General features: G+C 37.9%; 1 protein-coding gene across 10 annotated transcripts in view; it reads left to right on the top strand.

Annotated features, from left to right (window-relative positions):
• LOC131382968 (rho GTPase-activating protein 20-like) overlaps positions 1–18,560 on the top strand; it is a 38,349-nt gene extending 19,789 nt beyond the window's left edge. For 8 of the 10 annotated variants that reach the window (XM_058435815.1, XM_058435811.1, XM_058435809.1 and 5 more), the window contains 3 exons: positions 11,488–11,660; positions 13,046–13,196; positions 18,092–18,556. In XM_058435815.1, the coding sequence (XP_058291798.1) occupies positions 11,623–11,660; positions 13,046–13,196; positions 18,092–18,274 (372 nt within the window). In that variant the 5' untranslated portion in view covers positions 11,488–11,622 and the 3' untranslated portion in view covers positions 18,275–18,556. Of the gene's footprint in view, positions 1–11,487; positions 11,661–13,045; positions 13,197–16,724; positions 16,915–18,091 lie in introns of all 10 variants that reach the window. The other 2 variants (XR_009212606.1, XR_009212605.1) reach the window with 2 other exon arrangements.
• Positions 18,561–24,617: the final 6,057 nt, after the last annotated feature.

Below are 24,617 nucleotides of genomic sequence, written 5' to 3'. Positions count from 1 at the left end.
TGGTTTTAGGTGTGGGATTGGGGAGATTAATTAAAAATAAAATACAGCTTAATTTATTTCGGGTTTGTGATTTTCCTTTTTAAAAAAATGACCATTCTCACTAGACAACAAAGGAATCCTACTGCAATCAAGAATTGAGGTTATGGCCGGGCACGTTGGCTCACGCCTGTAATCCCAGCACTTTGGGAGGCCAAGGCGGGCGGATCATGAGGTCAGGAGATCGAGACCATCCTGGCTAACACAGTGAAACCCTGTCTCTACTAAAAATACAAAAAATTAGCTGGGCGTGGTGGCGGGCACCTGTAGTCCCAGCTACTCAGGAGGCTGAGGCAGGAGAATGGCATGAACCCGGGAGGCAGAGGCTGCAGTGAGCTGAGATTGCACCACTGCACTCCAGCCTGGGTGACAGAGTGAGACTCTGTTTAAAAAAAAAAAAAAAAAAAAAAAAAAAAAAGGTTATTTGGCTAGATATATATACCTGACTTAAGGGATTTCAACAGAACGTTTCCAAACTTTACGTTAAAAGATTTTTATTAGATCTTACTCCCTATTTGCAATACAATTTTGAGCAAATATGCTCTCTCTCTCTCTGTGTGTATGTGTGTGTGCATGAGAGAGAGAGAGACAGAAAGGCAGAGAGCCTCCCTACCTAGGACACTCCATAAGGACAAGGCCATGATTTTTATTAAGGAATGAAGGGCAATCATAGTGCTTATCAAGAATAACTCCATTTGAAACATGCTTTTGCTTTAGCCTTTCTTGAAGGACTATTTACAATAATTCAGCGGTCTACATAATTTAGATATGTCTGTGGCAAGTTTGCCAGTATTGCTGGGCAATACTTCTGCTGTGGGTAATTGTTCTTTGCATCTGGCCTGGTCCCCAGGTCAGTGTTTGTCCCTTCTCTCCCCACAGTAGGGCTTATCTGAATGAAAGCCAGAGGCCTGACTTCACTCTCACATCTCCTGAAGACCTCTTGGGCATTTGTCTCTTTGTGCTCAGGGTTGATGAGCTTCTGATGCCTTCCATGTGGATATATGGTGGTCTGTGCAATAGGCTTGTCTGGGCGGGGAGATGTGAAGGCAAAGTTCAACATTCTCCGAAAAGTCTGGATAGCAGAAAGTATGACTCCCCAGCTAGCCTTTTCTTTCTTAGTGAGGGAGTGTATATGTGATTCTGTATTACATGGGTCGCTCAGAAAGTGAGGGGTTGATTGCACTGTGGTTTCACAGATCCATGGCCTTTCAAAAGGGACAAGGCAAGAATCTGGAATAGTTTATTAGAAGCTGGGGGGAAAACAGGGATTACTGAAATCAGCCCTGTTAACTCAAAAACTATGGCCAGCCCCATAGATAAAATTGCATTTTGACTGGTCCTGTTTCCTTTCCTTTCTGAAAATGTGGAAATCCTAAGGAAATGTGATCCTCTTCAAATATTTACTGTGAAAGATTTGTTGTAATGCTTTAGTAGTTCATTTTGTCTCCAAGGGCGCTGAGAAAGATTACCAGTTATGGGTCAGTTCGGGCAAGAAAGAGTCCCCAGGGCCACTTTCCTAAATGTCAAGGAAAATCTAAACTGAGATTGATTGGGTTCGAAATTGTAACTCTAAAGTCTCCAAGTATTGTTTGCTCGTTGCTCAGTCTTAAGGTTGAACAAGCTTAAAAGCAACAATCTTATGCAATATTCATTCATACATTCAACAACTAATGGCCAAACACTTACTTTATCCCAGGTACCTGATAACATCTATTTATTCAGTAACTTATGGTCTAATTGGGAAGAAAAATCTGATTTTTTTTTTTTTTTTACTGTCTGCTCTTTTACTTGACAAATAGCTTTCTTGAAAAAAAAATTTTTTGTCATGAAATTAATGTGTATTCGAATTTCTTTTTCCCCAGTGTGAAAACTCTCTGTTTCATTTCCTAACTACTAGGTAACTTCTACTTTGTAAGGAATTTCTAAAATCCAGTCATGCCTCTGAATCCAAGTACAAATATTTATTTAATACCTCCTTAATGCCCAGAACTTTTCTCAGGATAATGAAAACATGATTCAGACTTCTGAAGAGCTTTCCTGACTGACCAACTTGGACTTTGCCGTTTCTTAGGTTGAATTTTCTAGCATTTGTTCTTGAGGTTATTGATGAGTAGATTATGCCTATCCTAAAACAGTTATTAGGATAATTTATCTAATGAAAGATAATTCTTAGATTACCAACATTGTTAAATGTGATTAATAGAAACAGAGTGATTAAAACGAGGGAGGGGTTAGGATCTGTGGCTGACCTTGCAATAGCGTGATGGTGATGATTTCTGCTAAAAGTCATAGAGGATTCCCTCTTACCTGCATTCTTTCTCTCTTTTCCTTTATCCTTTCAAGAATCTTGTGAGGCCATTACTGTGTAATGCAGGATGTTTTCAAGGGATCCAAAAATCTAAACTACCAAGTTGTTTTCTATGTAATATACATTCTCATCTAGAAAACGGTGTCACCAAGTACATAGCTGAGAATAAAATTCACTCATCCATTTCATTTTTGAAATTAATGTTGACATCTTTGCAAAAGTATTAGCAATAAAGTAAGTTTAAAAAAGTAAACGAATACTGGAAATATATTTATTTAAATAAAATGCTTTAATTTAGTTAAAACAGTGTCTAAATGACAGATAACTCCTAGGCCTAGAGCAGCAACATTCATTATGGCGAGCACTAAGAAATCCAAAGAGTCTATCACTCATGATGGCTCCTGAGCAGCCATGCTGAATGCATATTTTAACATGTTCTCAATTATTGATTGTGGATTAACTGCTGGTTATCCTGAGGATTTGATTTTATTGTACAGCTATCATAGAAGCTTCTTTTGCCTTACAAAATGCAAATTGTAATTCCTGTTCTAAAAGTATTGACATACTATCAATGCCAGTTGAAAAAGAAAAAACAAAGGCTCACCAGGATAAATTCAGTGAAAAACGAAAAAAGGGAAGTTTATTCTTTAAAAAAAAAAAAAATCTTAAGAGCTGTGAGACAGAAACACCAGGTAACCTACATATAAAGGAAAACATATCAGATTAACAGCAGATTTCTCAGCAGAAACCCTACAAGCCAGAAGGATTGGGGCCCTATCTTCAGCCTCTTCAAACGAAACAATTATCAGCCAAGAATTTTGTATCCAGCGAAACTATGCATCATATATGAAGGAAAGATATAGTAGTTTTCAGACAAACAAGTGCTCAGAGAATTAACCATTACCAAGCCACCAATACAAGAATTGCTAAAAGGAGCTCTAAATCTTGAAAACAAATCCTGGAAACACATCAAAACAGAACCTCTTTAAACCATAAATCACACAAGACCTATAAAACAAAAATATGTGTTAAAAAGCAAAAGCAAAAAAAACAAAAGAAAAACAAAGTACACAGGCAACAAAAAACACAATGAATGCAACAGTACCTCACATTTCAATACTAATATTGAATTTAAATGGCTTAAATGCTCCACTTAAAAGATACAGAACCACAGAATGGATGAGAACTCACCAACCAACTATCTGCTGCCTTCAGGAGACTCACCTAACACATAAGGACTCACACAAACTTAAAGTAAAGAGGTGGAAAAAGGCATTTCATGCAAGTGGACACCAAAAGCAATCAGGGGTAGCTATTCTTATATCAGACAAAACAAATTTTAAAGCAACAGCAGTTAAAATCGACAAAGAGGGACATTATTTGCTAGTAGAAGGTGTTGTCCCACAGGAAAATATCACAATCCTAAACATATACACAACTAAAACTGGAGCTCCCAAATTTATAAAACAATTACTAATAGACCAAAAAAATGAGATCGACAGCAACACAATAATAGTGGGGGACTTCAGTACTCCACTGACAGCACTAGACAGGTCATCAAGACAGAAAGTCAACAAAGAAACAATGGATTTTAACTATACCTTGGTACAAATGGACTTAACAAATATATACAGAACATTTCATCCAACAACCATAGAATACACATTCTATTCAGCAGCATATGGAACTTTCTGTAAGATAGACCATATGATAGGCCATAAAATGAACCTCAATAAATTTCAGAAAATTGAAATTATATCAAGTGATCTCTCAGATCACAAGAGAATAAAACTGGAAGTCAACTCCAAAAGGAACCTTCAGAACCATGCAAATACATGGAAATTAAATAACCTGCTCCTGAATTAACATTGGGTCAAAAACAAAATCAAGATGGAAATTTAAAAATTCTTCTAACTTAATGACAATGACACAACCTATCTAAACCTCTGGGATACAGCTAAGGTGGTGCTAAGAGGAAAGTTCATAGCCCTAAATGCCTACATGCCTACATCAAAAAGACTGAAAGATCAGTAACTGACATTCTAAGGTCACACCTCAAGGAACTAGAGAATCATAAACAAACCAAACCCAAATCCAGCAGAAGAAAGGAAATTACCAAGATCAGAGCAGAACTGAATGAAATTGAAACAAACAAACAGACAAAAAATACAAAAGGTAAATAAAACAAAAAACTGATTCTTTGTAAAGAAAAATTAAATTGACAGAACATTAGCAAGATTAACCAAGAAAAGAAGAGAGAAAATGCAAACAACTTCACTAAGAAATGAAACAGGAGATATTACAACTGACACCACTGAAATACAAATGATCATTCAAGGCTACTATGAACACTTTTATGCACATAAACTAGAAAACCTAGAAGAGATGGACAAATTCCTAGAAAAATACAACCCTCCTAGCTTAATTCAGGAAGAATTAGATACCCTGAGCAGACCAATAACAAGCAGCAAGATTGAAATGGTAATTTAAAAATTACAAACAAAAAAAAAGTCCAGGACCAGATGGATTCACAGCAGATCTACCAGACATTCAAAAAAGAATTGGTACCAATCCTTTTGACACTATTGCACAAGATAGAGAAAGAAGGAATCCTCATTAATTCATTCTATGAAGCCAGCATCACCCTAATACCAAAACCAGGAAAGTACACAACCAAAAAAGAAAACTACAGACCAATATCCTTGATGAACATAGATGCTAAAATCATTAACAAAATACTAGCTAACTGAATCCAGCAACATATCAACCATGATCAAGTGGGTTTCACACCAGGGATGCAGGGATGGCTTAGCATATGCAAGTCAATAAATGTGACACAACACATAAACAGAATTAAAAACAAAAATCACATGATTAGATGCAGAAAAAGCAACAAAATCTAGCATCCCTTTATAATTAAACCCCTCAGCAAAATCAACATACAAGGGACATAACTTAATGTAATAAAAGCTGTTTATAACAAACCCACAGCCAAAATAATATTGAATGGCGAAAAAGTGAAAGCATTCCTTCTGAGAACTGGAATAAGACAAGGATGCCCACTCTTACCACTCCTCTTCAACATAGTAATAGAACTCCTAGCCAGAGCAATCAGACAAGAGAAAGAAATAAAGGCCATTCAAATTGGTAAAGAGGAAGTAAAACTGTCCCTGTTTGCTGATGATATGATCGTAAAGTTTATCTTCAAAACTGTAAGGACTCCTCTAGAAAGCTCCTAGAACTGATAAAAGAATTCAGCAAAGTTTCTGGACACAAGATTAATTAATGTACACAAATCAGTAGCTCTTCAATACACCAACAGCGACAAAGTGGAGAATAAAATAAAAAACCCGTTTTACAATAGCTGCAAAAAAAAAAAAAAAAAAATACTTAGGAATATACCTAACCAAGGAGTTGAAAGACTTCTACAAGGAAAACTACAAAACACTGCTGAAAGAAATCATAGATGACACAAACAAATGGAAATATATCCCATGCTCACAGATAGATAGAATCAATTTTGTGAAAGTGACCATATTACCAAAAGCAATCTACAAATTCAATGTAATCCCCATCAAAATACTACCATCATTCTTCACAGAATTAGAAAAAAAACAATTCTAAAATTCATATGGAACCAAAAAAGAGCCCACATAGCCAAAGCAAGACTAAGCAAAAAGAACAAATCTGGAGGCAACACACTACCTGATTTCAAACTGTACTATAAGGCCATAGTCACCAAAACAACATGGTACTGGTATAAAAATAAGCACATAGACCAATGGAACAGAATAGAGAACCCAGAAATAAACCCAAATACTTACAGCCAACTGATCTTCGACAAATCAAACAAAAACATAAAGTGGGGAGAGGACACTCTTTTCAACAAATGGTGCTGGGATAATTGGCTAGCCACATGTAGGAGAACAAAACTGGATCCTCATTTCTAACTGTATACAAAAAGCAACTTAATATGGATTAAGAACTTAAACCTAAGACCTGAAACTATAAAAATTCTAGAAGATAACGTTGGAAAAACCCTTCTAGATATTGGCTTAGGCAAGGATTTCATGACTAAGAACCCAAAAGCAAATGCAATAAAAACAGAGATAAATAACTGGGACCTAATTAAACTAAAGAGCTTTTGCATGGCGAAAGGAACAGTCAGCAGAATAACCAGACAACCCATAGAGTGGGGGAAAAATCTTCACAATCTATACATCTGACGAAGGCTAATACCCATAATCTACAACAAACTCAAACAAATCAGTTAGAAAAAAACAAACAATCCCATCAAAAAGTGAGCTAAGGACATGAATAGACAATTCTCAAAAGAAGATACACAAATGGCCAACAAACATATGAAAAAATGCTCAACATCACTAATGATCAGAGAAATGCAAATCAAAACCACAAGGCGATACCACCTTACTCCTGTGAGAATGGCCATAATCAAAAAATCAAAAAACATAGATGTTGGCGTGGATGTGGTGAACAGGGAACACTTCTACACTACTGGTGGGAATGTAAACTAATACAGCCACTGTGGAAAACAGTGTGGAGATTCCTTAAAGAACTAAAAGTAGAACTACCATTTGAGCCAGCAATCCCACTACTGGGTATCTACCCAGAGGAAAAGATACTTGCCCACACATGTTTATAGCAGCACAATTCACAATAGCAAAATTGTGGAACCAACCCAATTGTCCATCAGTCAATGAGTGGATAAAGAAACTATTTTACATACATATATATATATATATATATACATATATAAAAAACTATTATATATATAACTATTTTATATATATATATATATACACACACGTATATTTGTATATATATGTATATATGATGGAATATTATGCAGCCATAGAAAGGAATGAATTAACAGCATTTGCAGCGACCTGGATGAGATTGGCAGCTATTATTCTAAGTGAAGTAACTCAGGAATGGAAAACCAAGCATCGTATGTTCTCACTGACATGTGGGAGCTAAGCTATGTGGATGTAAAGGCATAAGAATGATACAATGAACTTTGGGGACTTTTGGGGAAGGGTGGGAGGGGGATGAGAGATGAAAGACTACAAATATGGTGCAGTTTATACTGCTAAGTTGAAGGGTGCACCAAAATCTCACAAATCACCACTGAAGAGCTTACTCATGTAACCAAATACCACCTGTACCCCAATAACTTATGGAAAAATAAAAATAAATAAATAAAATAAAAGAATGGATCATATAATTAAAAAAAACTACCTCACAGCACGTATTCTATGGAAAGGAAACTATTTAAAACATGAAAGAGGAAAACACATCCCTTGGCAGGGCAACTCCTGATGATTGCAGTGTGGTTTTCCATTCTGCAAAAACTGTTTTGCATGTTGTTTCTGGACTTCCAACACCCTGCAACATTCCCTCTGGCTGGTACCTATGAGGAGCTCCTTCCTCCAATTAGGGCAGAAGTGGGAGGAAAGGTCAGAGGCAAACACCCTGCTCCTCTGCTCTTGAGAAGGCCTGCCTACAAAACTGACTAAGGGAAGTAAAATCTCCATTAAACTGACATCATGTGTAAGAGAATAGCGATCATAGCTATTCTTGGCATGGAATTATTTAACACATATTGTATATATGGAGTTATTCAATAAATATTAACCACCAATGTGAAGGAATATATTTACTTTTATCTTCATAAGTCTGTATGATAGGAAGGGTAAGTATTTAAAATGATGACTGTAAGCGTAGAGGGGTCATCTGTCTAAGATGTAAATATCTAGATTTGTCGAGACAGAAACTAGAAGTTCTTAAATATCTTCAAATGGAAACAGAGCAAAAGTCACTATTGTGCGATGCACTGATGCATCTATGCATCCCAAGTGACACAACATGTTCCAACTTTATTTTTCTCTCTACTTTTAAAAACTCTTCTGTTTGCATGCCTGCTTTATGTGGGGACTCTCCAGAGAGAGTGCACATGATGCTTGCTCCGGAGATGCAGACTTCCTTATTCTAGAAGCTCCCAGATTACTACAGCAGGCAGCAGTGGGGTGCATTCACCCACAATAGGTAGGTTTGATCACACCCATCACCAACAGCCTGAACCCGTATTTAGATTTTGCTTCATGCAGGACAAGAGCATCCCTGTGGAACTGAAATGAGCCACCTTCAAGGCACTATGCTCCTGCCACAGGAACCAGGGAGCTCCACCTCTTCTTCCACACTCCAGGAGCCCTTCCCGGAGCAGCCATCCCCAGACATAGAAGGCGGGTTCCTTCTGAAGCCCAGGCAGCCAGCCAGAGGCCAGCAGGGGAGCAGTGAGTGCCTTGCCTTCCTGCGAGTGCCTTCTCTCAGATCAAGTCTCCACTCCTAAAACCAAGCCCATGACACAGACATGTTCTCCATGCAGAGGGAGGAGGACAGCATAGGCAGGAAGCCAATACCGGCCCAGAATCAGACTTAGAGAAACCTGAAATGTCTGAAGTCAAGGCCCAACTCACTCCTAGGAAGATTTCTTTCATATGTGTAAGTAGGTAGATACGCTCCTCTTTGTATCCTCAGAACAATGTACATATATAATTATGTGTGTGCAGTCTGTATGTCTGGTGAGAATATGGCTTTTGAAGGCCTGGAAACTCATACATTTTCTGTCCCAGGGTTTTGCTGATGAGCTGAGCCCAAAGCAGGAGGTGATCAAATGATGGCATGGTTTAAACACATCTGGAGTGGCACATCTAGAGAGAAGCAGAGTTATAGAACTGAACTGCGGTCTACTCTGGACTGGGGCTGAAGTGCCCCTTGGGTTCTATCCTGAATTAAACTCTCAATTCTACTCTCTCCCCACCACCACGCTTACTTTCCAAGTCGGCTTCAGATCCAGGTTCAGACTGGAACTGGCATGAACATTTACGATTGTGGGCTTTTTATCTCCCTTTTCGTCATTTTCCCCACTACCATTTCAGTATCCTGCCATTGATATTTCTTTCTCTGAAGAAAATGTGTTATTCATTTGGGAAATATTTTGGCAAGAATGGAAGTTCTAAATAAAGCATTTTTATTGTTGTGACTGTTAGCCTATAGGCAGAAAGTTTCAAAAGTTTTATATATATCCTAATTTGGGCCTGCAGAAACCACTATCCCAATTCTTCCAGGGCTATTTAAGAAAGGCTAGTTAGCTTGTTTAATCATCCTGCCTTTTTCATGGCAATAGCATATACTTTTATTGTTTAAAGAAGTGATAGGAACTCTTGCACCAAATAATGTGCATTACAAAAGGTGCAACTAAACCTGAAAACATTTTTGAGAAAGTACAGGATCCAATGTCTACTTGCCTCTTGGCCCTTATTCAGACAGTAGTTAGTTATATAGCTTTGCATCAAGGGCTAGAGAATTCTTCCTAAGAACATTCTCTTATTAAAGCTAAATAACTGAATACATTTGGATAGTTCTAGAAACAATAAACTCAAATTAAGAATAGGGAAACCAGGTTATGTACGACAACTTAACCTATATATTAATGTGTACTATAATAAACATTTGCACATGATGACATACAGATATATCCTTCTGGATTGAAGGATGGCTTTGCTTCTTCCTTACCTTCTTTTAAAATAATAGGCGCATGACTGTTAGGTAGAGTGGTGGCATGCCTTTGTGACTGCATACTTTGCTAAACCAAATGGAGAATGGTGGTGGGATCTGTTCCAGGGAGAGGAGACTAATGTCTAGTCTGCCTTAGGCCATCTGAGTGAGGGATAAAATTACTTTTATCAAGACTGCTCTGAACCATGGTTTGTCCTGAGCAGTCCATTCTATTACTCAGTCCAGTAAGCTGTAGATAGCATCATTCATGCTGAAGTTGAGCAAACTGAAGCTCAAAGACTTCTGAGGAAGTTGTCTGACTACATAGCAGAACCAGGAGCCCATCCTGACCTCTGTGAGTCAGCATGAGTATTGCCACTATGTGTGTGTACAGAGAGATGCACTCGATGTCCCAGGGAAGCCAAGTGGATGGGTGTTTAAGAAACATTGAAATGGTGAAATGTTGCTCATTTGTTTATCCTTCTACAACTTGCCTCCTCTGTTGACTTTTTCAGTATGTGGTATAAGGAGGTTATTTATAAAAATATTAAAGTACCTTGTTAGGAAAACACCCATAGTTGAGCAGTGGGAACGTTCAACTCAACCTTTTATTGCTGATCACTTTTCCTTGAGAAGTTCTTCTTCAGCATTTCTTTGGTAGGGTCGTTGGGTAGGTAAAAATTATTTCTGGATAGCTGGGCAGGGTGTCACAAGGGCCAGGGCCACCAGGGATCTTACCACGGAACCAAGGACTGACTAGAGAAAGTGGACTCAAGTCATCCATGGAGATGCCTAAGAGTTGCAGCCTCCAAAATCAAGAAGCCAGAGGCTGACTGAGAAGTGGGGTCAGGCAGGTTGTGTCATGAAGGGCAGGATCCTTTTGATGGAAGAGAGTTGACCATGGTTGAGCATTTGGAAAGTCCAACAGGAAATCTGAGTGGCAGGAGACATACTACGAAAGTAGATAATTACTGAACTCTATTTTATTTGAATATCCAGTATTTTTAACTTTTTATTTTCTCGTAGAGACTGGGTCTCCCTGTCACACTAGCAAAAGTGTCCTGGCGCCATCACAGCTTCCTGCAGACTCTAACTACTGGGCTCAAGCAATTCTCCTGACTCAGCCTTTTGAGTAACTGGGATTACAGGCATGAGCCACCATGCTGGCTATTTTTAGGTTTTAAAGTGGGATCTGACATGCGACTCCACTGATTACTATTAATATCAGTAAACTTGAGCAACTAGATCTTAAGTACCTTATGATAGAATGCAAGAGGTGATAACTAGCACTGTCTAGGAACTATTCCTACTGGAAGAATGGAACGTAAGTCTGATCAAGCCTCCAGGTTTAACTGCAGTCTATGGGATATAGGGAAGAATAACACATTACTGCCAAATATGCAGTAAGCCAATTTCAGAATGTGGGACAATCTACACAACAAATGATTGTTTCTCTCTCTTCTCAACATCACAACAAACATGTTGTAAAATGGAAATAGTCAAAATAAAGTTAAGTGGATTAAACTACTACATCAAATAATCTCACTTTTTACTTACGTATTCAGACCAGAAGGGAGTTAAAAGAAGATGTTCTATGATAAACTGGGCCTTTCGGTGGGCCTCTAGCACCTGCCAAGACGACCTGTGCATGGCTCCACCAGCCCCAAACCCAGGACAGCTGTTTGGAGCTTCTCTCATGGATGTTTGTGAGAATGACAAGCTGCCTGCCCCTCTGCTGGTAGGTCTCATTTTGTCTGGTCTTCTTTTTGGTAGCCCTCTTGAAGAGAGAGAACTCTGGGGGAGTCAAGTGTTCTCATCCAAATCTATCGCAAAGTGGAGACATCTTTAGACAATGACAAACCCTAGCTTTGATGGAGATGATTTGTCAATTTTACTTCAGTGACTAGAAATATGATTTAGATGCTGCAGGATCATAAGGCAAAGACAATAGGGAAAGATACTCTTTCGATGGTTTCAGCCAAGACCCATGTACACGGGCTTGGATGAATCAAAATGGGCTCTGTGTTATGAATCTCTGGGACTTCCCCTTCCCCTCGCATCCTCGTTTCAGCTTCTTCCTTCAACTCCACACTAGTCCCAAATCTCCTGTAATTATGTCTTCATCTTACACTACTCAGTCTTACAACTCAAAATATCTCCCATGAATTGATTTGTATTTCCAGTACTTAAGCATAAAAATTCATCCTTTGATATATAGTAATCCTTTAATCTTAACAGAGTGTGTCAACTTAAAGCCACAGAGTTTATCCTGTATTGTTTCAAATTGGTGTCTGAAATTGTCTGTGGTGACATTTGTTGAGTGTATAGAATCTTTCCAAGTATTCTACTAGATGTAGGGAATGTTAATGGGAAGAAACTAATCATTTTAAGTGTATGCTAGATACTACCCTAGACCTTGCATTTTTCACAGAGAATTCAGTGGGTGGCTATGATTATCATCACTCCCACTTCACAAATGAAAAATTTTCAAATGGCTTGGTAATACTGTGTCCAAGGTCACACAGTAAACAAGTGGAATAGTAGACACAAGTTCCTTGAGTCATTTTGCTGTGACATTATTTTCTTTTACGCTGCAAGGAGGGGACGTGAAGATAGAAAAAAAGGATGTGGAAACTGGTGAGAAGAAAATGTAATCAGAGAAGGCTTCAGGGAGGAGACAGGTTTTAAGCCTGATTTAACAGAGCCTAGAAAATACAGGAAGTAGGAATGGGGCATTTGGACCCTTAAAGGGGAGCAAACAAGTGGGAAATTGGTGTGCAAAAATATTTCCATAATTGGGGAACCCATATTAGGGAGAAATCAGAAAAGAATGGTGAAGGAGAAGATTCCACAGAGGCTTCAAGGTATAGGAGTTTGATTTTCTAGTGTAAATTCACTGAAAAGGAAAATCAGATTTAAAAGGTTTCAGTATATGAACACAGAATGGATTAATGGGTAGAAAATATGGAGACACACAAAAAATTCAAAATGTACTTCACTCCTTCCAGCTCCAGCACTGTAACCTCAGATCCCTTAGCTCTGGCTGCAGAAAGAAGGCAAGCTTGTCCTGTGGGCTTGTAAATATGAAACACCTTGTACCTTTCTTTCCTTTTCTCCCCATAGGATACGCTTTCCTTTATCAATCAAAAAGAGCAATGCACAGAGAAAATTGGGCAACATAAACTCATGTAGAGTCCTGAAGGAGAAACTCGATTCAGGAGATAAAGTAAACTTGGACAGCGAGTCTGTTGTCATGGTGGCCTCTGTCTTTAAGGTAGGTAAAGTTTTAACATTATCTATGCACAGGATATCTCTGAAGTTTTATGATTGGTTTCTCTCATCATGACTGCCTAAGAACAATAATAGGCATAGTCTTTCAAGAATCTGAAAAACTGAAAAACACTTGACAACGTCAAACTTTAAGAAGATTGATTTCCTCTGTTTTTCAAAACTTTATATGATAGATATGCTGTCCTTTCTCATCACACACCAACCTTTCCATCTTCACTCCTGAACACTCCGTGCCAAATAATAACAATAATTAGTAATCATAATACAATATGTGTTAAAATACACAATTACATATAGAGAATGTTTACCAAATTAAGCATCCTGCATTTGATGGCTTCCCACTGCCTAAGACATCTCCACAGCATGCTTTGACCATGATGTTGAAAGTGGTGTAGCAATGCCTCTACTATGGTGCCTTCTTTCACCTTTACCACCTGTGGCTCACTTTGGTAATATTTGTTATGCATTACCTACCACCCACAGTTATAGTTATGCAGTCACCAGCTCTTACCACAAGCCTCTTGTAAATCTGACTTTTAATGTAGGTGCAGCAGCCAGAATTAGTTTGGAATTCAGAAAATTCAATTTCTACAAAAATAGATACGTTTTGAATCGACACAGCAAAATCACAAGTGTCTAGGTACATTTCTACAAGGGAAAATAATAAGGAATTTAATCAGTCCATTTCGGTACATGTTAACAGCTCTGAAAAAAATTATGGTAATGTGGTAATGACTAAACAGGTTTTTTAAATTGTCTTAGAATCTCAGTTACCTTTGGTCGTTCCTTATCTCCATTAATGTTCAGCCATGTGATAAATAGCAACATTTCTGTAATGATGTATGGTGGACTGCTACTATGCTAGGACCATAATGATATACACTAGTATGCAAATCACTAGTTGAGTGCTGTCCTCTCTAAGGTACACACATGAAATTGGTTTAATATTTCACAAAGACTTAAGAGTTATTATCTGCAGATTTTGCAATCTTAGTCTTGATAATACTATGTCAAATAACTGGAGAGTTGGCTTAAGCCAGAAATGAATATATGACTTGGACAACATTGGGCCTGCCATTGTGCTGTCTATAGACAGAGATCAAACAGCAAACACCCTTGGCATAGTCTGCTTGGCTCCTGTTCTAGCTTCACCACTCATCCCTATCAGTGGACTCTGCAGCACAGAGTCCAGGAATCCAGAGAAGAGACACATGCTCTGAATGCATATAAGTGAGGTACACATCAGACAAAGATGTTCCTGAATTCAGCCTTCTAGAGTCAGCCAGAGCTGGAATGTTTCCTTCCTCCTAACATATTGGAACCCTTCCATGGGAAGTGAAGTGAACTGAACAGCCATAACTACCAGATACGGCTGTGTAACATAACCACAGTACATAGCGGTGGCGTAGGGGGACTGAGACTTCACATTTTTCACTTTTCTGTCCTCAGTCCTCCAAAGCATGCCTAGCACAAACCACAGCTCAATAAATATTAATATGAAGGAACAATTACTGGATTTTAATCACGATAGTTGCCTAAAGGTATTTCCTGAACTAGTTGCTATTAAGAGGATTGTTGGGCTATTCAGTGAGACCAGTGGAAGCAAGGTGTGCCTTTGAAGCTAGCAAGGTAATAAGACAACTTTCCCTTTCCCTCATTGTTACACACACACACACACACACGCACACACACACACATACATATACACACACATATACACACATGAATGAAAGCTTCACAAATTTTAATTGGCTCAATTGTATAGTATTAAGACTTGTTCAAGAGCCCAATAATGTGAGAAATTTTCATGCACCACTTAGGAAGCTTACTTTGGCATGCCTCTAGCACTAATACTTAGAGGACTGAAGTTATGATATATCTAAATGTTGATTAAGCTTCCTTTCTATGGAGGGAGTTTCTGTTCCAGCCCAGAGGTTTGAGGAGTAACATGTAGTTACTCATGGGAGATTTCTGTATATATCCAGCAACTTCCTACTCATAAGTAGAGAAGTGACGTATTATACAGTTAAAGGGAGAATGAAGCTATTGAGAGAGCTTTCTCCCCAAGAGCACAGATAGCCCAAGTCAGAAGGCCCAGTCCTCAACATGTGTGCATGAGCACATGGGTGTGGGACTTTAGTTCATTTGGTTCTGAAATTTTCTTGCTAGAAATTAAGAACACTGTGTCTAAATAAGCAACATTTTTATGTTTATTTCTTTTCAAGGAATTGATAGGATTTAGGGTGCTTTATCACCAGACCCTGTCAGTTTGTACAAGTTTGCTAAAATATGCATAAAGGAGTTTCAGACCATAGGAGAAGACTTTATCTTCTTTCCCACCACTGCCCACACTCTGCTTGTTTGTATGCTGCTGGCTTTTGTTGGAGAAAAATCCAAGCACTTGCTTCTGGGTGTGCAAGTCAGTGGAGAGTCAGAGCTATGAAGTTGAGTAGCTAGTAAGGAAGAGAGGACTAAGCTGAGTTTTTCAGTTAAATGTTTTCTTTGTAATTTCTCTGACATGTATTTGCCATGAGAATAATTTTTTAATTTATGTAAGGTTTTTCTTCGAAACATCTGAGAAAATATATTTTCATCCCAACTCTTTGATAAGTGGCATGGTGTTATGGATCAGGAGAACAAGGAAGAGACAATAACTGCAATCCAGAGCTAAGGAAGCAATAATTACTGGATTCTAGGCACATCTCAAAAAACCAGCTAACATATTCTTTAAAAAATATTGGTTTGTTGTATTTTTCAGTTTTATGCACTGAAAAAAATGACCAGTGCCAAAGGGGTTTATGGGGTCATGCACATAGGGTCTAGTTTAAAAATAAATGAATACCTTAGTACTGTCATTGAATTCTTGCTTTTCTCCTAATATTATTAATATAGAATCTTTGACCATCTGAATACATAACATTGACAGGAGATGAAATTCTTTGGTTCAAGAAAAATAACAGAGGACAAATCTACCAGTGGTATAATCTTAACTTAGTCAAATAGTCAAATAAACAGAGAAATCAATATCTGCTCCAGGAATTGAATTTAATAAAATATTTTTGTATGCATTCCTGCCTGGAATGAGTCTTAGATAACAGATAAGCTTTGGGTACTTATCGTGTCTTTGGGCAGGAGACAGCATTCCTGTATTGCTACTTTAAAAGTGAAGGGAGCCCTTTAAAATGAATTGTTGTTTCATATTATCAGTAAGTTTTTGTTGAGCATACTATGAAATGTTACAGGGGTTTTAAATATACTATTGGATTTTAGTAATGTTTTCCCAAGTTAAAACACACTGCAGTGGTTACAAGGAAATATTTTCTGATATATTTCCTAAGACACATTTTAAAATGCTGTCTTACTACATATGAAGGATATATTTCTCTATTCTTTCATATTTTCACTGAGTTGTGTAAATGCTATATGAAAAAAAGTACTTGTTTCATTTCTATGTATTTACAACTTCCTGAGTAAAATTCCTGGCTTTAAGAGTGTGTATTTTTGTGTTTAGGCTTTTAGACCAGCTGCCAAAAGCCAATGTTGTTCTCTTGTGATATCTTTTTGGAGTGTTACATAATATTGAGCAGCATTCCTTAGCCAATCAGATGACAGCTTATAATTTATCCATGTGTATAGCCTCAAGCATTATTTTCCTGCCAACTCCCTGCAGCTCAGAAGTGGTAAATGAGTTCACCAAAAAGGTAATGAGATCTCTCATTTTTATTCCCTGGGGAGCAGAGTCCCCACTTTGAACCTGAAATTCAGGATATTAACTCTAAAGACGCACACTTTAATTAAACTTCTGAAGCAGCAGTTTCATTAATACTATTCTAGGGGTTGTAGAAGGTAGAAGGTGTACGAAAAGGTAGATTGTTAAATAGGAAATTGAGAGCAGTGAGTCACTTCTCCTTTCCCATCTAGGAGACAAAACACTAGATTGACAATGCCACAGAGAGATAAGAGAGTGGTGTGACATAATAGAAAAAAAATCCGTTCTTTGGAGTTTGACAAGCCAAGATTCAACTCTCAGTCTCATCACTGAGTAACGTGTAACCTGGGGCAAAGATTCCAAGCCACGGTTTCCTCATCTCAACAATGGCAGTGATGATAAGGCCCAGCTCCTTGGCCATTACTGACACTTCATTGGCGGTTTGGAAAATATGAACACTCATGGCTCCACACATATTGCCTTTCTCTGTCAATCGGGGCTCACAATTGACATTCAGGGAACTACTTGGCTACTATTTTGTCTCTGCTGCTGGAATGAGAAAACTAGTAAAACATTCTAGAATATCCTAATGGAGCTACAATGTACCTAATAATAAGACCCCAGCTCTCTCCCAAGATCACCCAGAGAGCAATCCTGAGGCCGGGCAATGCATGGAGAGGGACTGCACTTAGACGAGCAGAGATTTTCTCTCCAGCTGCCTCCTTCCTTCACAAAAGACCCTCAGTGAATATCTGCTTCCCAAGTTTAAAATACTTAACAAGTGAATCTCACAAGTTTTTATCCATTGGGTGCTTTATAAATTTAGAGAATATATAGCCTTACCCCAAATATCGTATATGAGTTGCTTGAAAATTATCCTATTTTTAAGGATGTGACCATTGATATAAAATGTTAGCTATTAAGCTAAGCTATAAATTATAACTTTAGCTCACTGATTATAAGCATTTTAAGATACGTGCCCTAAATGCTGTTGAAAAGATCATAGTTGTTTCTCAGAGAAAACTGGTTCATATCTTTCTACATCTACTCTGATTTTTTCTTAGAATTCTGAATTTCATGCTTTTTTCACTCCAAGATTCATAGATGGAATATGATTTATAGCTATGCCAAATGAAAAGAGCACCCTATTTTTCCCTTTTGTGTTACAGGTTTCTACTGTACAATTTCTCATTGAAAACTGCCTCAGCATATTTGGAGAAGACATCACTTCCCTCTTGGAGAAGAGCTCAATGACTTGTGACAACAGTGATGCTTCAGGTACCTTGAAAAATTCAGCTGGTTTTAATGAGAAACAGTCAGTGGGGCTGCCAGGAGTCATGAGATATGCTTAGGCAGTGGCTGTCCTGGATTCCAGGGCAAGCCCCAAGCACAATGATGAAGGACTCAGGACTCCATCTGCTCATTCTTCATAAGGTTGGCTCACAGGTCATCTGCTGAGAAGGTCATCTGCTCCTCCCTCACTGTGCTCACTGAATGAGGACATTCCGAGATCCCACCTCCTCCCGTTTGAACTTTCCTTTTCCTAATCTCATGCATCTGTGTTTGAGAAAATCTTCCCACGTGATTTTCTATCTTCCCATTTTTTCCATGTTGTACTACGTTATTACTATTAATAATAAATGCACATATTGTGTATATGCATATTAGTCTGTTTTGTGTTGCTATAAAACAATACCTGAGGTGTGGTCATTTATAAATAAAAGAAGTTTATTTGGCTTAAGGTTGTGTAGATTTTACAAGAAGCATGGCATCAGCATTTGCTTCTGGTGAGGGACTCAGGACGCTCTTACACATGGCAGAAAGTGAAGGGGGAGCAGGTGGGTCACATGGCAAGAGAATAAGCAAGAGAAATGGGAGGAAATGCCAGTCACTTTAAGCCATCAGTTTTCCTGTGAACTAATAGAGCAAGCCCTCGCTCATTACCTTGGGGAGGGCACCAAGCCATTCATGAGGGATCCGCCCCCATGACCCAAACACCTCCCACTTAGCCACACCTACCACATTTCAGATCGGGTATCAAAAAGAGATTTGGAGTGAACAAATATTCAAACTAACTCATTATGTGATGATTTGATACATTCCTAAAATATAATCAAGGTAGTTGGGATATCCATCATCACTGGGGCTCGCAAGTGATATTCAGGGTGCCCTGATACTTCTCTCTTCAGGGATATTTTTCTCTTTCATATTGGCAAAGAGATTTTTTGTAATTTGGCTGTTGAATTTCTTACTTTTCCAAGTCATCGCTATTAGTCATCTTGTTCTCAAGCTCAGTTGTTTTTTTCTTTCAGCACTTCACAAATGTCTTCTCACTCCCTCCTGGCCTGTATGGATTCCATTGTCACCCTGTTGCCAGATAAATTGGAGCTCTTTTCTATGTTATTTGCTTCTTTTCTCTTGCTGCTTTTAACATCCTCCCTTTGACCTTGACTTTTGAGAGTTTAATTATTGTGTGTCTTGGGGTTGTCTTGTTTGGGTCAAATATGTTTGGTGTTCTCTCACTTTTCTGTACCTAATACTCAGATCTTTCTCAAGTTTGGGAAATTTTTTGTTGTTTCTTTGATTAAGGCTTTCTACACCTTACTTTTGCTTCACTCCTTCTTGGGCAGCAATATTTCTTAGATTTGGTCTTTTGAGGTAATTTTCTCCTGTAGGCGATTTTCATTCCTTTGTATTCTGTTTTGTTTTTTTTCTCCTCTGACTGCATAATTTCAAATCATCTGTCTTTGATCCCGCTGATTCTTTTCTTTGCTTGATTCGTTCCACTGTTGAGAGCCTGTGGTGAATTTTTCGGTTCAGCAAATGTAAATGTATTTCTCTGTTTCAGGATTTCTCTTTGATTTTTAAAAAATCAGTTCAATATCTTCGTTAAATTTATTGATAAGTTTTAAGTAGCTTTTCTGTGCTATCTTAGAGATTACTGAGTTTGCTTAAAATTGCTCTTTTGCATTCTTGATCAGAAAGCTCACATATCACCATCTCATTAGGGTCAGTCACTGGTTCCTTGCTTTGTTCATTTGGAGAGGTCATGATTCCCTGTTTGCTGCTGTTTCTTGTGGATGTATGTCTGTGCCTTTGCATTGATGGATTGATTATGTATTCTAATCTTCTCTGTCTCGCTTGTTTTGGCTTATATTAAGTATGCTTGCTTAGGGATTCTTTGTAATTTGACTGTTAAATTTCTCACTTTTTCCCCCACAAGATTGTTGCCTTCTTTTTGGCACTAGATGGCACCTTAAGCCCAGGTTTGTCTTGGCTCTAGCAAGCAATCAGAGCACTGCCTATCCTGAACATGGAAAGTCCTAAAGGGAATATTAAGGCAGCGTGGAAAGACTGGCTAAGGGTTCGTATCCAGGGCCCCTGTGCAACATACATCCTACAATGTGGTGCTGCTGAACCATGACTCTGGTTTAACATCTGCTTTGGTGGAGTCACAGAGCAGTTTCTAGGGCTGGGGATAGTAGTCCCACTTCCTCCTTTTGTCTGCAACTGTCCTCAGGGATATTTCTTTCCTCAGGCACCCTAATGCTTCCTGTGGGGTGAGGCAGAGACTGGCCTCCTGCCAGGGAACCCAAGATGGTGAGGAAGCTGGTGTCCACCTCAATCTCATGTTTTTTAGTGTAGAAACCATGATTCAGGGGAAATTTTCTGCATTTTGATGCCAGGTAGATTAGGGGTTGAGGAGGGTCATCACAAACATGAAAATCCAATATTCTTACCATTTGTTCAGATGTTTTTCACTTTTTTGTGGCTCTGAGAACTGATGCATTCTCATATTTGGTTTCTGAGAGTGAAGCCAGCTTGAATCTATCATGGCATTTTTAAACCAGGAGTCTCTTGTACTACAATTTATTGTATTGTATTGGGTATATATTTACTGATGCAATAAAAATTACTCTGCAACTCGATATCCTAGGCAACCATTTTATTTGTTTATGACTCACATTAGAGTTTTGGTGGAGGCTCAGCTGTGCAGTTCTTCCTCTGGTCTTACCTAGGTCCTCATGCATCTTCAGTCAGCTCACAGCTCCACTGAGGCTAACTTATGTGTCTCTTGGTTAGTGTTTGCTCTCATTTGGTCCTCATGTCTTTAATAAGCCATCTCAGCCTTATTTGTTTGGAGGAAGAAGTGTATACAGCAGCAAGAAAGGGTAAATGCTGTTCAAGCCTCTATTTGCCTCACATTTGCTAATGTCACATTGATCAATGTCCAGAATCACATGGTCAAGCTTAGAGTCAATGCAGGGGACGGCACAAGGGATGTAAAGACGAAATACCAAGCTATAAAACAAAGTGTCATTCATTGCTATTGAGAGTTATTAGTGTAATCTGCCACATATAATAATCACAACTCAAGGAAGCATCACTGCTACACACATCCTTTTACTGATCAGTTTATAACCCTCCATTCTTTAGCATTTCCTAAAGAGTATTCCCTGAGTGGAAGGAAATATCTTTAAAATAATAACAAACTCTTTTCTCAGGTATTTCTCGCCCCCATCCATCTTCCTTTATGGTAATTGGGCCCTTAGCGCAGAGAAGAGAAGTTACAGCAGAAATATGAGAAGAAAAGAGCTCTTGTGGCTTGTGAGTTTGAAAAATGTAGTCTCCTAAGAAAACAAAATCTATTTGTGGCATAAAGATTTAGGTAAAAACCTCATGGGAAAAGCCAAAAACCATTAGGTTTATGAGACATATGTCCACTTCCTCAATAGACTTCTAAAGGAAGCAAGAAGCCTTCATAGATTAAATAGCTAAATGACATGTCTAAGAAAGATGGAGCTCTGCACATTCACACAGAGTTTCTTGTACCTCATCATAGAACGAATCAGGACAATCGTTCCATCAGCCCAAGAATAGTATGGAAGTGAAGAGAGCCAGTGGATTTGAATGAGACATGTCTCAGCAACAGTTGTACAGACCAATTGTTCCGGACCAGATAGTAGTTAGACCATCTCACAGATGCCAACTTATGTAGATGACAGAGAGGACCAGATAAGTGCCACCCCACTATTCTACAGCTCTCTAATTCCTTGGCACAATTAGACTCCAGAACACACCCTCGTGGTGAAAAAAAAGAAATCTTGAGGTTCTACAATTTGAGAAGAGAGGATCAAAATAGAAATTAAATGAGCTACTTAAAATGTGGAACAGTACATTTCTTACATATCTCAGTTTGTAGACTTAGATTGGTACCACTACATATGGGATCCTTGTTCCATGCAGGTTTTTCTAGAAAGGGTTCCCTGGTCACATTGGCAAAATCCAGTACTTTTGTTTAGGAGAGTCAAAATGTCTATTAACATCTTAAAGTTGTAGAGAAAATTTGCAGTATTTTCTATTTTCACATGCATTTGACCTTGCAGACACTTTTGTAGTAACCCCATTAATTACTATTCCTGAGAACATACATAAATAAATATTGCTCTAAATTTATTTCTTAAATCAGAGATTTTACTGTTTCATTTACCAACTCAAAACCTCTAATGTATCTCTGCTTTTTGTTTTCCAGTAAAATGTCCTTTTTAAGATCCTCCGCAATGCAAACTGCTCTTTTAATCTAATTTTAAGTTTGCTATTTCCCAGTGTAGATCTTTTGCTTTAGTAAAGGTCAGACACTTTACTCTTCCCTAAACAAGACTTATTCTATTTTCTAACCGTAATCCTCTAGTCCGCTTGGTCTCTATATATCCACACACAGGGTAAGCTATTTGGGCTCTTCTCTTCACTATGTTTTCCCTGAGCATTCCAGCTCAAATTAATTGTTCCCATAGAACACATGAGCACCCTACCCCAGTAGGCAATGGCTTATATGCTGCTTTGTACCACTAGGAATATTTTAGTATGTTTACACATTGTCCAGCAAAATAAAGTTGTTGTGGTAAATGGCTATATCTTGTATTATTTTTATGTTATTTTTACTTTTTGTTCTAAGAATGTTACTTAAAATATATTACTTTTAAAGGCTTGCTCAATGTCTGCTAAAAATATATTAATAAATATGTGCACATTTCTAAGAACGTAGCGATTTTACATGGATTAGTAATGTCTGTATACTTTAAAATGGAAGAGGTAGAAGAGCATGTATAAAATTTCAATGAGTGGTAATACATTAATTTGACTAATTTAATATGTTTTAAAAATATGACTTAGCCTTTACTTATTCACAGGGACATACTGGAGTATAATATATGTATTCAGCCTCCAAAAAATTGAAATATTGTTGTGGTATATTTGGGGATAATTGCATTTTTGTGAAAATTCTTTTAAATATCTTTGCATTTGTGTGAAAAGAATTTTAGACTATCTTATCCACAATTGCAAAATACAACAGGCAAAAAATATGCTTTGCAAGCATCTGTGAGTTTTTTAGTTGGGAAGATATATAGAATTCTCTGAAATGTGAAAAGGAGATAGAAAAAAAGGAAGTAAAGAAAAGCTGAGATTCCATCGATTTGTCAGTTGCAACTCATAGAGGAGATTCTTGCCATATGGAAATACTGTGCTTAGTAAATGATAGTTTTCCCCTCAGGGTATTCAAGCACAGTATCTCCTCGAGAAAGGTAATTTAGTTGTTAATTTTAAAGAAAGATCCTAGGGACTAATAAACTATAAAAGGACCCGACAGTGTAATCTAGAGTGAGTCAAAGGCAATTAGACTGGCTGATAGTGGCCTTTACCACAGCAGGGAGTAAGATTGTGTAATCATTAATCAGTCTGTATGTACTGTTGTAATTAAGATTAAAGGTTTCCAAAAACAGGGGAAAGGTACATAAAATGGATATCTTATTTTATTCCAGAGGGAAAACACTCATAGGCTACCTGTGTCAGAAAACGAATTTTCATCGATGGTGGGGATTAATTACTATGATATATTTATTGAGTGGAATATATATGCACACACACTCAATTACATAAAAGCAGCATGTAAGCCTTTGGGGGATGGAGTATGTAATAATGCAAAAAGCCACCTTTTGTTCAGAAAGCACTGGGCACTGACTTTCTCTGAGCACTGCCTTTCTACGCTTCTTTCCACGTTGCCAAATGAGCCAGTACTCTCAAGATCTGTAGTGAATGGTGATTCCATTTTCCATTTCTGTTTCATACTTTACTTGTCCATAATATCATTGGTACTATGAAAACACTGATTTCATTTTGGCCTTGGGCCTCAATGCCAGCATTAATTTGCTGGCTTTTAGTCCTTTCAAAGAAGAAAATAGCTTCTTGGACAAGTAAAAGAAAATGCTGGAATACAAAATTGTCAAAAGAGAGTTATAATTTCCTAAAACAGAAAAAGAGAAACTATATTGTGAGTTATTTTCACAAACGTTAAGTTACAAATCCAGTTGGGAGGTAATACGTGATTATCAGTATCTTAATAAACATCACCCTATTAGTTCTGCAGCAAAGAGCAGAGCTCCATGGGAGTTCTGAAATAATTTGGATTGTCCACAGTGGGATTGGGGAATCTAGGAAGGACCAAAAAATGAGGAAAAGTATAGAAAATGAAGGTATATGGTCTAAATTACAAATTTACTCTATTTTCAATCTTTTTTCAGAAGACTAACGATAGCTGAGAATGTAAGGGAAGGATCTCCAAAAATTCTTGATTAAAAAGAATGAGGTTAAATCTCGGCCCTCTTGATCTTACTGTCCAATATCACACAACATAAA

This window comes from Hylobates moloch, unplaced genomic scaffold (genome assembly GCF_009828535.3).
Source record: "Hylobates moloch isolate HMO894 unplaced genomic scaffold, HMol_V3 SCAFFOLD_3, whole genome shotgun sequence".
NCBI lineage: Eukaryota > Metazoa > Chordata > Mammalia > Primates > Hylobatidae > Hylobates > Hylobates moloch.
This window is presented reverse-complemented; position numbering and strand designations above follow the sequence as displayed.